Here is a 15,155-nt window from a genome sequence, read left to right as displayed (position 1 = left end):
GGAGATTCCAGGTACCTCCTAAGAAAGTAGTACGAGGTAAGTATGTTAGGAAATATACAAATTACTAAAAATTTGTGATATTGCATTATTTTATATTAAGCAATTTCAATTACCGAACTACTTATGATTAGCATGTTTTCAGTGTGCACCTGCACTAGAAAACTACCCAAATCTATCTTTCCAAATAGGTATGACATCTAAAAAGCCCTTGGGCTTATAGCATCTTGCTTTTCCATCCAGTGTTATAGCCTAGCTAGTAATAATATTGATAAAAGGTTAGCAAAATATGTTATTTTTCTTTAACTGGATACAAAAAAAAAAAAAAACTGTGGTGGCTTGCTAGCGTCGGTGCGCACCAAGATATGCATTCCGGTTTTTAAGTCATTTGGTATGTGACTTTGCAGCATGGAGTAAATTTTCTCACAACATGACGTAGGCACTAGGGATTGTCGGAGGACGTTGCTGACGGAAAATTTTTAGCTTGGGCGATCAATGGGTTACCATGCCCCATATCAGCTGCTGAGACATCCAGGAGGACCCATGGAAGCTATGTAAACCAGTTGGAGTCATTGCAGCCGGACATTAAAGCTGGTTTGAGAGTGTCATGAAAGTCTTCAACCATTCCATTGGCTGTAGGGTTATAGGCAGTTGTCTGATGTAGAGTGATGCTCAGGAGGTTCGCTAATGATATCCACAATTGAGAGGTGAAAGTGGTACCCCTGTCAGAAGTAATATGCACTGGGATACTAAATCTCGCTATTCATCCTGAGTAAGACAGATGTACGTGAGGCAGGCGTTGCAGTTTGCATGGGGATGGCTTCAGGTCAACAGGTGAAGCGGTCAATGACGGTAAACTGGTAACGGTGGCCTTGTGATGTGGGTAGGGGACCTACTATGTTGACATGAATGTGGGCAAAACAACGCTGAGGTTGAGGAAAGGTACCCACTCCTGAATCCGTGTGTTGATATACTTTTGAAGTTTGACATGAAGTACAGGCACGGACCCAATCTTTAGTACCTGTACTGAAGCCCTGTAATGGGCAAGAGAGCTCTCGAACTGGGAAAGTTTTTTCCTCAGTTTGACTTTAAATTTCTCATCCTATTTCTATTACCTATAATTGCTTCATTCTCCTTCATATTTATCAATTTTCTCCAACCTTACTGTCAGAACTCTCTTAACTATTTCTACTGTCTAGATTTTTTTAGGGGACATTATATTCAAGATTGAAACTTTTTTTCAAAATCAGTTGTGGGAGTTGTGGTGGTCTTGCCAACTACCCGATAATGTTTGGACACCTAGGAGTGTCACTATTCCCATACTGGCACGCGGAACTATTCTCGAACAAAAAATTGGCCTTCGGATTCCAGGGGTTGGCTGGTTTCATAGATATAGGACTCTTGGTATTCTGTCCGGTTTGCTTGCCACTATGATTACAGTGGGGATGATTGTATTCTTGAAAGGCTCTCAGTCCCATCAAGTGGGTTTGCCATACACTTGACCCACCCTAATTGTAGTGGTACTATCCCTTTGTGGAGGATAGGGAGTGGACATTAGGGAAGCAGCTCTCGCAGGTGTCATTGGTGGAGAAATTAATTTCATGAAAGGTTAATAAGGGTCTTCTTTGGAATTTGAAACAGTCTTATTATTTTCTTTCCCTTATACTTATTTTTACCATTGTTATTATCACCTCTTCCTTCCCCCTCAAAAAAAAATTGAGTAAACTTAATGTTCCCCGTATCCTTGGATCAGGTGGCGAACCCCAGACACCGTTGATGACCTCTGCTTGTGTAACTAAGAAAAATTCTGTTGACGACCTCGGCAATATAAAGGATTCCTCCAACAGTACTTCTTTGTCCAGTGTTGTTACAGACTATTCATTGCCATTTTCAAAAAGATTTTCTTGTAATGACAACAGTAATACTTAACATTTTGGTTCTGGCGCATTACCAGATCCAAATAAAAATTTTAAAATTCTCCATTTAAAAAACATTCCAATTGGCTGTAGCTCTTGATACAATTCATGAAGCCTTTTATAGATTTGGGGCAGTCAAGGAAATCTTCATGGAGCGTAACTGTAGTAAAGGCTTTTGTGATGCTTGGGTATTATTTTCAAGTTTCAAGATTCCTTTATAAGGAAACAAAAAATTAGGCAGATGCATATAAACCTTGAGAATGGATATAAAAAGTAATATAGCATAGACTTCTAAAAGTAAGAATCTCCAAGCCCCAACAGGGATCATTGCATCGGGGAAGATTGACAATTACAACTATTACTGTATGTGTAAATTTGTAAAAAAAAGTTGGTTTAATTAAAAGTAAGGATATTAGTAGATACGGTAAGCAATATGTTTTGATATATGCTAAATCAGATACCTAAGCTCACATGCCTTGTGGCATGAAGATTGAAGACACTGATCCTATTAAAGATATTAAACCACACATGAGCTTCAGTTATGGTAAAGGAGTAGTCTTTGATAGTGACTTACAATATATGATTTTTCAGAACCAGAAATTCTGGACATGTGCCCTTCTGATGTCTGGAAAGTAAGATCCCCAAAACAAGCATGATAGTTTTAACATTTGAAACCCCTGTATATCTGATCACGTGAATATTGAAAATGAAAGAGTATGTGTTCGACAATATAAACCTAGGCCTTTATGTTGCTTCAGTTGTTTCAAATATGGTCACTCATCCCGGTACTGTAATAATACAAAGGTCTGCCTTAACTGGTCGCTGTTAGAACATGGTGAATGCAAGAGAGATACAACCTGTGCAAACTGTAAAGAACACCCTAAATCAAATGATAAAAGTTGTAGAGAATACAAGCTAGAAGAAGCTTCCATCTTGAAAGCAAATACTGAACATATTAGTGTAGGCCATGCAAAAAATTTACTAAATTGGCAATTTGATTTTACTCAAGCTATTAAGGTGCCACCAAAAACTAATAATCCACTACCCCTTACTACCACAGCGGTAGCACCTGCCCTGTCAGGTGCATCTCCCTTAGTGGTATTGGTGCAGCCATCTTGGTTAAGTGCTTGAACAGTTAAAGGCACAGAACAAGCCTCCAAAGAGGTTGAGATGGCTTCCACCACCTCAAAAGTACTACCACAGACAGAATCCCCATCATGTGCATCTTCCTTAGAGGTGGTAGCCCAGCCTTCTGGGTCAAGTGCTCGACCTGTTGGAGTTCGAGCACAAACTTCCAAGGAAGTCAAAATGGCTCCCTCTACCTCAAAAGGTTTGTCGCGGACAGAATCTCTACGGGACTTAATAGAGATTGGAAAACAAGAACTTCCAAAGAGGAAAATGTCATTCAACTACACCCAGTAAGTGCCTTCCCGCTCATGATCCTAAGGCTGACTTATACATAGATAACCAAAAGAAAGAAAAGAAGAGCAGTGCCATAATCAAACCTTCCATCTATGGGCCTTACCTGGCTTCATCTGAGAAGTCCCAAAAGACAAATAAAACAAATGAAAATAATAATAAAAGATAATGTCCATCATCCAGTGGAACTCATAATAAAAGAATGATTACAAGATAAAAGAATGATTGCCAGATAAAAAAGTGATTACCAGGTGGGAATTATTGCAGAAAGTTCACAAGACAGATAGAAGTAGAGAGAATTAATTTTACCTTTGATATCTTAACTTTAAAATGTTATGTAAATTGTTGATAATTGTAATAATTATGAGATGGTTGAAAATTATCTCAATCATAATCTAACGTATTATTCAAGGAAGTTTGAGCACATACTTTAAACAAGTAACGTATAGAAAGTTTGCCTCTGTGATATGTTAGACAAGTAAGATCTTTTTAGCAACAAAAGTTATGAATCTTACATGGAAGTATAATAATACTGTATCGATTTGTTTTATACATATTAGGCATACATGTTTGCCTTTTTTTTAATATGCTGGTGCTGACCAGTCATTCTGCAGAGGTTCTTTAGTCCCCTCTAATGTATGACTTATGTTGATTGAATTCTCAGCTTCTGGAATTTTTTTCTGAAGGTTGTAGTTATAGGTACTAGGTTAGCCAGGGCACCAGCCACCCTTTGAGATACTACTGCCAGAGAGTTATGGGGGTCTTTTGACTGGCCAGTCAGTACTACATTAGTTCCTTCTCTCTGGTTACAGTTCATTTTCCCTTTGCCTACATATACACACTGAATAGTCTGGTCTAATCTTTACATATTCTCCTCTGTCCTCATACACCTGACAACACAGATTACCAAACAATTCTTCTTCACTTTGGGTTACTGCACTTTAATTGTTCAGTGGCCACTTTTCTCTTGGTAAGGTAGAAGAGATTTTTTAGCCATGGTAAGTAGCTCTTCTAGGAGAAGGACACCAAAATCAAACCATTGTTCTCTGGTCTTGGGTAGTGCCATAGCCTTTGTACCATGGTCTTCCACTGCCTTTGGCACTGCCTTTGGCACTGCCTCTTGCTTGAGGGTACCTCGAGCACACTATTCTATTTCATTTCTCTTCCTCTTGTTTTGTTAAAGTTTTTATAGTTTATATAGGAGATATTTATTTTAATGTTGTTACTCTTCCTAGAATATTTTATTTTCATTTTTCTTTTCCTCACTGGGCTATTTTCCCTGTTGGAGCCCTTGAGCTTATAGCACCTTGCTTTTCCAATTAGGGTTATAGCTTAGCTTATAATAATAATAATGATGATAATAACAATAATATAATCGTCATCAGCATAGTTATCATTTAAGGAAGCAGTGGTTGTCATCGACTTGATAGACAGTCATAGTAGTGGTAGTAGTGTTAGTTTGAAATTAGGAATTCTCAGCAGTGAATCTTCCAATTTGAAAGCTAAAAGTAGGTTACAGTTCTGAAAAAAGAGGAACTAGATTAGTTCAAGCACATAGTATGTTAGATTACTCAAAACCTTAACCTAATACAGTTAGCAATGTATTGTAATTAACCTACTATATGCAAACATGTATAAAGTTAATAAAAGTGATATATCTCTAGAATCAAGAATAGTATAGCTCTAATATGCAGACACTGTCCAATTTCAAAATTATCATTTACAATAAGACACTTTAACAATGCACTTTGGCATACAAATATTTTATCATGGTAGACCAGTAGTAGGGGTCTCATAACTTGATACAGTAACCATGAGACCCCTATAACTGGTCTTAGTATGATTAGATATTACTTTGCAAGTGTTTACATAGATTTATAGGTTAAAGGGCTGTAATGAAGTATTCAATCTTGCATAATAAAGGAAAAATGACCAGAGTTAACACAAAAGGTTAAGGAAATACACTTGTAAGCTACTTTACACATTAGATGAATCTCCAGTCTCAGCTATTTTTCTATGATGCATTTTTATATTCATGTGTCGTATGCACAATGACCAAGTCATAAAGAATGCAACCAGAGATAAAATCCCAAACATAAGCTTTTTTAATGTTATAGAAGCATTGAAAACAAAGTATCTAAAGTTAATCAGGATGAATGATTAAACAAACAGTTGATTACTGCTTTAGTATTTAGTCGTCTGTGTAATAACATGCCAAGTCATAGCCTGTTTCATGAGATATTATGCAAGTCCTTAACACTGAATAAGCCAGGCAATAAACACAATTCTGTACCCTAGAAATCCTTGTATGTTTTTTTAGCTGCTTTTGAAAACAACAGTGATAGATGAGGGAAATATAGAAAATTTTTCCTATGGTAAATGTATCTTGCAAATACTAGGCATTTTGAACTTGGGTAGCCAATTCCTTTAAAGGAGTTTAGTGGGTTCATATCTCCAAGATCAGAGGTATCAAACCCTACTTTTTTTTGGTACCATTACATGTGAAAGTACACAGAAACAAGGAAGCAGATAAACTTGCAAAGCAAGCAGCTGCATAACAACTACTTCCAGAGAGATAACTTGTTTTTTATTTAAACCTCATAGCAATTGTTAAATTACCAATGTATGATATCTAGCAACATTAGATAAACTTGGAAGGTTGAAATAATATGAATTAAATCAAGAGTTATGAGTCTTCATGGAAGTATAATAATACTGTATGGATTTGTCTTATACATATTAGGCATACATGTTTGACTATTTTTAATATGCCGGTGCTGACCAGTCATTCTGCAGAGGTTCTTTAGTCCCCTCTAATGTATGTCTTATGTTGACTGAATTCTCAACTTTTAGAATTTTTTTTTCTGAAGGCTGTAGGTGCAAAAATATCCTTTCTATGGATGTCCAGTATTATGTTATAGAAGTTCGTTGTACAGTATCTTTTTAATTGGATACATAAGCTGAAGCAACATTGTTGTGTCTCCCTCCTAATAAGCACAGTTTCTAAATTTGCAATGATGAATTTCTGATTGTATAACATCTTATCGTGTACATAGCTACAAATACATTTTATAGCCAATGTCGATATTTTACAACTGATGTATTGTCAGATTTTTGCAAGTGTAAGTTAAGTAAATATTTCCTGTAAGATATGACTTGATTATATTTGCCATAATTCAGAATACAGTACCAGTTATTTTATCAATTGTTTATACAATTTTTTTTGTTAGGTAACAGTAGTCTTGCTTTATCATAAATCCATAGAAATGAAAGTTATACTTTGATGGAGCTTAGTAATTTATGATGCTATTTTCTTATATTGTTTGTTTTTCAGCTAAATGTGCCACTTGAACTATCAGGCTTAGAGCATTCTCCCATGGATCTGAGTGGAGATTACCGTGACCAAGGGTTGTTACACTCTGCTGGCGACGCCTGGCTCGATCTTCGAGTTGTGACTTCTCCCTCTGGTGCTGTTTGCATTTGTCATCACTATATTTATAAAGTATGTCTAATTCAAATTTTCTTCCTGTCAAGAGAAATTTTATTATTTACCTGTAGCAACTGTATATTGGATAGGTTTTTCATTTTATGAATGTGTACAATCGTTGATATTGTGATACCAACTCAGATTGCTACTCTTGTGGCATGTTGTACTGTATGTCAAAGGCATAGTCAGAATTTTATGAAGTTATTAGGATTAGAATTACAAAAGTTACAATTATTTTTACAGATGGGATGAAAACCAAATCTAGGGCCATAAGTCCTACTGTAGTAATTTTGACTTGGTGTACATTAGTAATTGAGTGTACCAGTTGTAGTTGAATGTAGAAGTCAAGTCTACAAAAATCTTTATGATCATTATCCCCATTTTTTCATCTTATGATGAGTTCTCTCCAATTTTTTTGTATTGGATTCAATAAATATATTACACTGTGCTGTACATATATTGGTGTGCATTATTGCATAATGAATGAATGAAAAAAAACTTTGTGTGCACAATATCTTTCTGAGATTATATATATATATATATATATATATATATATATATATATATATATATATATATATATATATATATATATATATATATATATATATATATATATATATATATATATATATATATATATATATATATATATATATATATATATATATATATATATATATATATATATATATATATATATATATATATATATGCTCATAACTGTATGTGTTTTCAATATGCACCGCAGGTTATACAGTAGTTTCAAAACGTGACAAAGTACGAGTCTAAATACTAAAATAACAATATAATTCTATATTGATTATAGACCAATATTTAATGTAAAATGCACAGAAAATCACAAGTTTACTCTCTCTCTCTCTCTCTCTCTCTCTCTCTCTCTCTCTCTCTCTCTCTCTCTCTCTCTCTCTCTCTCTCTCTCTCCAGGTGCTGTTGTGATGAGCCAACCACTGCATACATAAGGACCCTACTCACCACCCCTTAGCCATAATTTGCCTTTCATACATTTATTCCTAAAGATATTCATGATTCTGAACCAAGAAGTATAGGAAAATCTCACAGCTCTGCATTTCTGTGGTGGAACAATACAGGCAGTGTTCCCAGAAAGGTCACTTTGATGTTTCAGAAGACAAAAATAGTACAAAAGCTCTACTAAAAACAGGTTATATAGATGTGCATTTGCCAAACAGTAGAAGTATTGTATTTTGAGAGATGTAAGAGAGAGTTATGACTATACTACATTAATGAAGTAGATTCTTCTAAGTCTCCAATGAGAGTCTTTTCAAAGAAAGATCATAAAACTTAGTTGCCAGTGGTGGTGTATGCTAGTGAATTGATTCTTCTGGAAGTGTTCTAAACGTTTATTAGAGGCTGTACAATAAGTGCAACTATACATTATTTGAAGGGTGTTTTTATGTCTTAGCTGAGCTAGGTTTCAATTTTGGTAAATTCTTACTCATTTAACACTTTGAGTGTTAAAGTAACAGTTTCTATGATATTTTAATAATTATTCTAATTATTTACAGTCACGTCTGGCGGAAACTCCAGCTGACCCAGAGGGTTGTGAAGTGTACTTAGCATACTCAGTAACACTTCTTCATCATGGTTGTGTACTGCACAGTGTTGTACCCGGAGTTCCATGGGGCCATGCGCATTCTGTTCTGCCTACATACTCATTGTTTGGAGGTAAATATCTGTTAACATAAATAACCCTGTACAAAATTATTTCCTTTATCATTAAAATATTTATGCAGAAAAATGACCTCTAGTTTTACAAGAGCCTTAAATTTTGTTTGTTGTAATTTAAAGACTGCCATCATCATCATAAAAACTTTTATATCATATTTTCCTTTGCATGACGAGACGTGCAAATTATTCTCATTCCCTTCTACATTATGTACACTTTTCCAACTCTAATATCCTCTAAGTTTTTATCTGTCATTTTTGTGATTTTTATAACCTTAAAACTAGGGTTAATCTTGCAACTTTCATGTATATAACTTTTCTGACATGGCATTCCGTTCTCATCCCTTTCTCATCTAAACTATCTTGGTCTTTGACATCATTAAATTGTTTTTTAGCAGCCTGATGTCAAATCTCTCTCTATTTTCTAACCCTTTGATACCACATATCTCAATCTTTTTAAACCTCAGTTTATATTATGGCCTTTGGACACATTTCTTAATCTCTTAGATTATAATTTTAGTTTAAAACCAGTGAAGACCACATCTGCCTTTTTTTGCCGATAAACACCACATTTTTTTATACAACTTCCTGGTCTATGATATTATCTTCCCACTGAGTGTAAACTTTGTTTCTACTGCAAAGAGTAGTACATACAAAACTTAGGCACAAAAAGCACACAAACTAATAGAATACATAAAGAGACAATTCAAATACAGAAACAAAGACACTGTACTACAGTTGTACACATCACTAGTAAGACCCCATCTAGAATAGGGAGTCCAAGTCTGGGTTCCAAGTATTCAGAAGGGCATAGATAGACTAGAAGCAGTACAAGCTAGAGCCACCAAACTAGTTCCAACATTTGGCAATTTTGATATAGACGAAGAATGAAACGTTTGAATTTATTTGATCTTCAAACTCGACGACTAAGGGGACAGTTAATAGAGGCATTAAAAATTCCTAAAAGAATAACAAATGCAGATTACAACAATCTATTCACACTTAGCACAAATCATTCCAGAGGTAACAGATACAAACTGGAATTAAAAAGATACAGCCCCACTCAATGTTGCAATTTCTTTACATACAAAATAGCAAATACTTGGAATAGACTTCCAGTAGATGTAGTAAACAGTAATACGGTAAACGAGTTCAAGAATAAATTAGACATGATCATAAGAAGTCTCTAAATGCTTAAAGTAAATTGCTCTACCAAAGAGCAAGTGGAGTCTCTGAGGATGGACTGAAAAGTCTTTGAGACATCCAAAATCCTTGTAACTCTCTCTCTCTCTCTCTCTCTCTCTCTCTCTCTCTCTCTCTCTCTCTCTCTCTCTCTCTCTCTCTCTCTCTCTCTCTCTCTCTCTCTCTCATTGTTGCTCCTGCTTTTTTCATCCTTATTAGCTATTTGCATGCATTCTAGCCATTGAAAATATCTTTGTCATATATATTTTTCGGTTCGAGCCATGTCGTCCTGATGGTTGTTCCTCTAGGCAGCTTTCTACTTGGGATATTTTTGCGAGTGATATACCGGAGAATGTTACCTGTAGAGGTATCACAGGGTTACTACCCCCCAGAGCAAATATCCCAAAAGATATCTTGTATCCAACAGGGACATTTTTAAATACAACCACAGCTATCCTTCCCCAAATTGAGTTAACCTTGTCTAGAATAGGATCGGTATTAATAATAAGTGAAGTGTGCTATCCACCACAAGAGCCATACGGTTACATGGCAAGAACGGGAGGGGGGGAAAAGCTAGCCTAAGGCATAGACTAGAGAAGACAAGCATGCAACAAAGCAAATGCCTAACCTAGAATAATGAAAAGTGTTAAGGTATATATACAAAATACTTAAAACAGGCTAGCTAAGAAATTCATATAAAACACCGAGGAATTTGAAATAGAAAAATGCACACATCGCAAAATATAAAAAGGAGAGAAACAAAATCCTCAACCAAACCAAACCACCAAGTACTCAACTTAAGCAGAGAAGTAGAAGTAGATCATCCATGATCAAAAACTACCTGAATTTTGCAAAAAAACAAAGCAGAAACTCCCAGAAGCACTATCTAAAAATAGCGCTGCAAAAAGGTATGGCAACAAGCATACTATACGTATTTACATTAACACATTGGTGTTGTAATTGTAACGGCTCATCCATGTTACCGATCCTATCCCCCATCCTTCTAGACAGGTTAACTCTATTCGGGGAAGGATAACCATTTTTGTATTTAAACACGTCCCTGTTACATACACAATATCTTTTGGGATATTCACTCTGGGGGTAGTAACCCCGTGATACCTCTACATATAAAATTCTCTGGTATATCATTCACAGAAATATCCCAAGTAGAAAGCTGCCTAGAGGAACTTCCATCAGGACAACATGGCTATGTCACCCATATATAGATTTTTCCTATGTCAAAATCCATTTTTTCAACCCTTAGCATATCTTCTGGCATCATCTGTTATATACGATTTATACAGTAATACGGAGTTCAGTCCCACACCTTTTATTCACCATCTATTTAGTCACATTCTTGACTGTGCTTTTTCCTTTACTCGATTTTCAGTCGCCAATAGCTCGGTTTATCCATTATAACATTAATTATACTGTATTATCTATCACAAGACATTTTGGCATTCAAATTTTAAATATTAAACTTAGCCGGTGAATATATAATAGCTGACGTCTCGGACGGCTCGACAGAAAAACACAAAAACTCGCAAGCGATCGCCATGAAGGTTGCGGGTGTGCCCACCAGCGCCAACTATCGGCCAGATACCGCATATACATGTAAACAGCTCCAGTTCTTCTCTGTCGGTCTTGTCGACAAGTTGATTCCATTACTCGCTGTTGACCTGGAGTTTTTCGTCATTCTTGGTGAAGTACTTCTTTTTGGTTTTGAGCTTTCGCAGTGCAGGTGTTTTTATCTTCAATTAAAACTCTTGAACTCTTTTTTGGATAGATTTTATTGTTGATGACTTTGGATTGTTTTTGGATTTTCTTTGACTTTTCAAAATGGCTGACCCTTCTCCAATTCCTAAATTTCGTAAATGTAATGCTAGGGATTGTAACAAACGTCTTCCAAAGGCCTCTCTCGACCCACATACCGTGTGTTCTAATTGCCGGAGTAAAACCTGTCAATTAGGAGATCGGTGTGATGAGTGCGTGGTACTTTCGGAATTCGACTGGCTAGAGTTTGATAAGTATTCTCGTAAGCTAGAGAGAGATAGGGTGAGGAGAAGTTCCTCTAGATCATTAGAATTTTCCTCCTCCCATGCCCCTGAACCTAATCCTTCCCCAGTAGTAGTTGTGCCTGAACCTTCTACTAGCACTCATGAACCATCAATGCGGGATATGTTACGTGCCATTCAAGCGTTGGGCGAGAGAGTTGAATCTTTGGCTACGGACCGTAATCAACTCATGGCGGATGTAAAAGTGTTAAAGTGTCAGAGTGCCACATTAGAAAATCGTGGGGATAAAGTGATTAGTGCGCAAAGTGTTATCAGTGTTGCGACCGAGGGTTCGTCTGTTCGTGCTTGTCGTTCGCCTAGTCTGAGACCTCTTGCAAGCTCCCATGCACCAGGGAGAAGTAATGTCGTAGGACTTATGGGGACGAGAGGCTTTAACCAACGAACAGACGTTCCCTCTATGGTTTCGGGCGTGTCTCGTCAAGACCGCCCCTACCATAAGACGAGCGAGGCGGTTTTCTCCTCGTCATCCGAAGGCTTCTCGCGTAAGAAACCGTGGAGCAAGGTTTCGAGACCCTTAAAACGGAAGTCAGTCCCTTCAGGACAGGTCCAGCGTCCTGGCTGTAGCCATTGGGACAGCTCTGACCCTGTGCAGTCATCGGAAGACTGCTCGCCGCCTAAACAAAAGCGTAACACGGGCTCCGAGAGTCTTAGTTTAGGCAATGTTTTGCAGTCACAGACGTTACCATCGTCTCGACCCGCACCGACTCCCGTTGATCCTAAATGGGTTGTCCTGCAGGATATGCAGAATAAGCTTGCCTCCCTTATGGAGGAGTATACTGTACTGTTGAGCAGGTTCACGATGATCCTCGCCGTTACGCTGATCGAGATCCTGGCCGTCAGCCGCCCAAACGAGCCTTTGCTCGTCCTGTTGACGTTGACGTTACAAAGTCACGTCAGTCACGTGACTTGGAGCCTCACTCGATGCAGTCCCGTATTGACTTTCAGCCGCTTGTGGACGTTCAGCTGCTGCCGCATGCTCGTGTTGACGTTCAGGACGTTCGCCAACCAGCTAAGTTGACTTGTTTTGACGTTGAGCGTCAAGCACCGCAGTCAAGAGTTGTTTTAACTGCTCAATCTAGGCAGTCAAGGCAGTCTCGACTTGACGTCGAGCGTCCTCCCGCTCCTGTTGTTGTTGCTAGTCAGTCCGTTAAGCAGTTACATGACGTAGCGTCCTGGACTGCTACTGATGCTCCTTTGCGTGTGGACTCTGCTTGTCAAGCATTGCCACCAAGACAGGTCTCTCTCTTGCTTGAGACTCATCAGTTGTCGGACGAGGTTCCTTCAGATGAGGACGTTGCTGATCCTCCTCCTAATGATAATCCTTTGGACGTTTTATCAGATGTAGAAGAACCTAAGTCTGTGCAACCTTCGATGGATTTTAAGAAAATCATGATGATTTTCAAGGATCTTTTCCCAGATCATTTTGTTACTGTTGCTCCTCGTTCGCCTCCGTCTGAGTTTGCGCTAGGCTTAGCTGCCAAGCCTGCCTTTACTAAGCTAGTGCTTTCTCGCTCTTCTAAGAGGGCTTTACGTCTTCTAGGCGACTGGTTGGTTACCAGGAGGAGTTTGGGGAAGACGGCCTTCGCCTTCCCACCTTTTAAGCTAGCTTCTAGATCGAGCGTCTGGTATGACACGGGAGAAGTTCTCGGCTTGGGAGTCCCTGCCTCTGCCCAGGGTGACTTCTCAAGCCTCGTAGACTCTCCCCGTCGCCTGGCCATGAGACGCTCGAAAATTTGTTGGTCCTCCTCGGACCTTGACCATCTCCTTAAAGGCGTATACAGGGCCTTTGAAGTTTTTAACTTTCTAGATTGGTCTCTAGGAGCATTAAGTCGGAAGATCTCGTCTGCTAACCAAGATGTATCCTTACTTATTATGTCTTGTATGGACAAAGCTATCCGCGATGGCTCCAATGAGCTCGCCTCCACCTTTACGTCGGGAGTCTTGAAGAAGAGAGAAACCCTTTGCTCTTTCCTTTCAGCAGGAGTTACTCCCTGTCAAAGATCGGAACTGCTCTTTGCTCCCTTATCGGCTGCCTTGTTTCCACAACAGCTGATTAAGGACATTGCTGCTTCGCTTGTGCAGAAGGACACACATGACCTGATGGCTTCTTCTGCTCGCAAGGGAGCTCCTTCTTCATCCTTTGTTGTGAGACCCAGAATCGAGACTCCTGCGTCTAGGTTTATCCCGCCCTTTCGTGGCAGAGCTCCCAGCAGGGGAGGCTCTCGTGCCGAGGGAAAGAGAGGTAAGAGGAGAGGAGCCAAGTCCTCCCGTGGCTTGAGTCTGACTGCCCACGTCCTCAGACAGCGGTAGGGGCCAGACTGAACAACTTCTGGCAGGCCTGGGAGAAGAGGGGTGCAGACCAAGAGTCTGTTCTGTTGCTCAAGGAGGGGTACAAAATACCTTTTGGACGCAGACCTCCTCTAGTAACAGTTCCCATAGACCTCTCTCCCAGGTATCGAGAAGAGTCAAAGAGACGAGCTCTACATCACGAAGTGTCTCTGTTGCTAGAGAAGGGAGCGGTGGTGAAAGTCTCGGACCTTCAATCACCGGGGTTTTACAACCGTCTCTTTCTAGTCCCAAAGCATACAGGAGGTTGGAGGCCAGTGCTGGACGTCAGTGCGCTCAACGTTTTTGTTACGAAAACAAAATTTACGATGGAGACCACGAAGTCCGTCTTAGCAGCGGTCAGAGAGGGAGACTGGATGGTCTCTCTCGACCTGCGAGATGCGTACTTCCACATACCTATACACCCGGATTCCCAACCGTTTTTGAGGTTTGTTTACAGGAATGTGGTGTACCAGTTTCGAGTACTGTACTTCGGCCTCAGTCCTGCTCCTCTCGTGTTTACGAGGCTCATGAGGAATGTTTCAAAATTCCTTCATTTATCGAGCCTCCCTGTACTTGGACGACTGGCTTCTCAGAGCATCGTCCAGTCATCGCTGTCTGCAGGATCTACACTGGACGTTGGGTCTGGCAAAGGAGTTAGGACTTTTGGTCAACTTAGAAAAGTCTCAACTGATTCCATCCCAGACAATTCTCTATTTGGGGATGGAGATTCGCAGTCTAGTTTTTCGGGCTTTTCCGTCTGCCACCCGAATAGAACAAGCCCTGCTCAAAGTCCGACTCATGCTGAAGAGAGAACGTTGTTCAGTAAGAAGTTGGATGAGTCTCGTAGGGACTCTGTCATCCCTGGAGCAGTTTGTCTCGCTAGGGAGACTTCACCTTCGCCCTCTCCAGTTCCATCTAGACTCTCACTGGAACAAGAGCAAGACTTTAGAGGCTGTATCAATCCCGGTCTCCGAGCCAGTGAAAGTATGCCTGAACTGGTGGGACAGCAACATAAGTCTGAGAGAGGGTCTGTCCCTAGCAGTC

At 39.1% G+C, this 15,155-nt stretch overlaps 1 protein-coding gene across 1 annotated transcript in view; it reads left to right on the top strand.

Moving 5' to 3' along the window:
- Window positions 1–15,155, top strand: part of pigeon (protein) — a 153,942-nt gene that overhangs the window by 67,789 nt on the left and 70,998 nt on the right. The window contains exons 8-9 of the mRNA XM_068364505.1: window positions 6,667–6,834; window positions 8,367–8,526. Of these exons, the coding sequence (XP_068220606.1) occupies window positions 6,667–6,834; window positions 8,367–8,526 (328 nt within the window). The remainder of the gene's footprint in view (window positions 1–6,666; window positions 6,835–8,366; window positions 8,527–15,155) is intronic.

This window comes from Palaemon carinicauda, chromosome 41, assembly GCF_036898095.1.
Source record: "Palaemon carinicauda isolate YSFRI2023 chromosome 41, ASM3689809v2, whole genome shotgun sequence".
NCBI classification, from domain to species: Eukaryota; Metazoa; Arthropoda; class Malacostraca; order Decapoda; family Palaemonidae; genus Palaemon; species Palaemon carinicauda.
The sequence above is the reverse complement of the archived record's forward strand: the minus strand, read 5'-3'. Positions and strand labels throughout refer to the sequence as shown.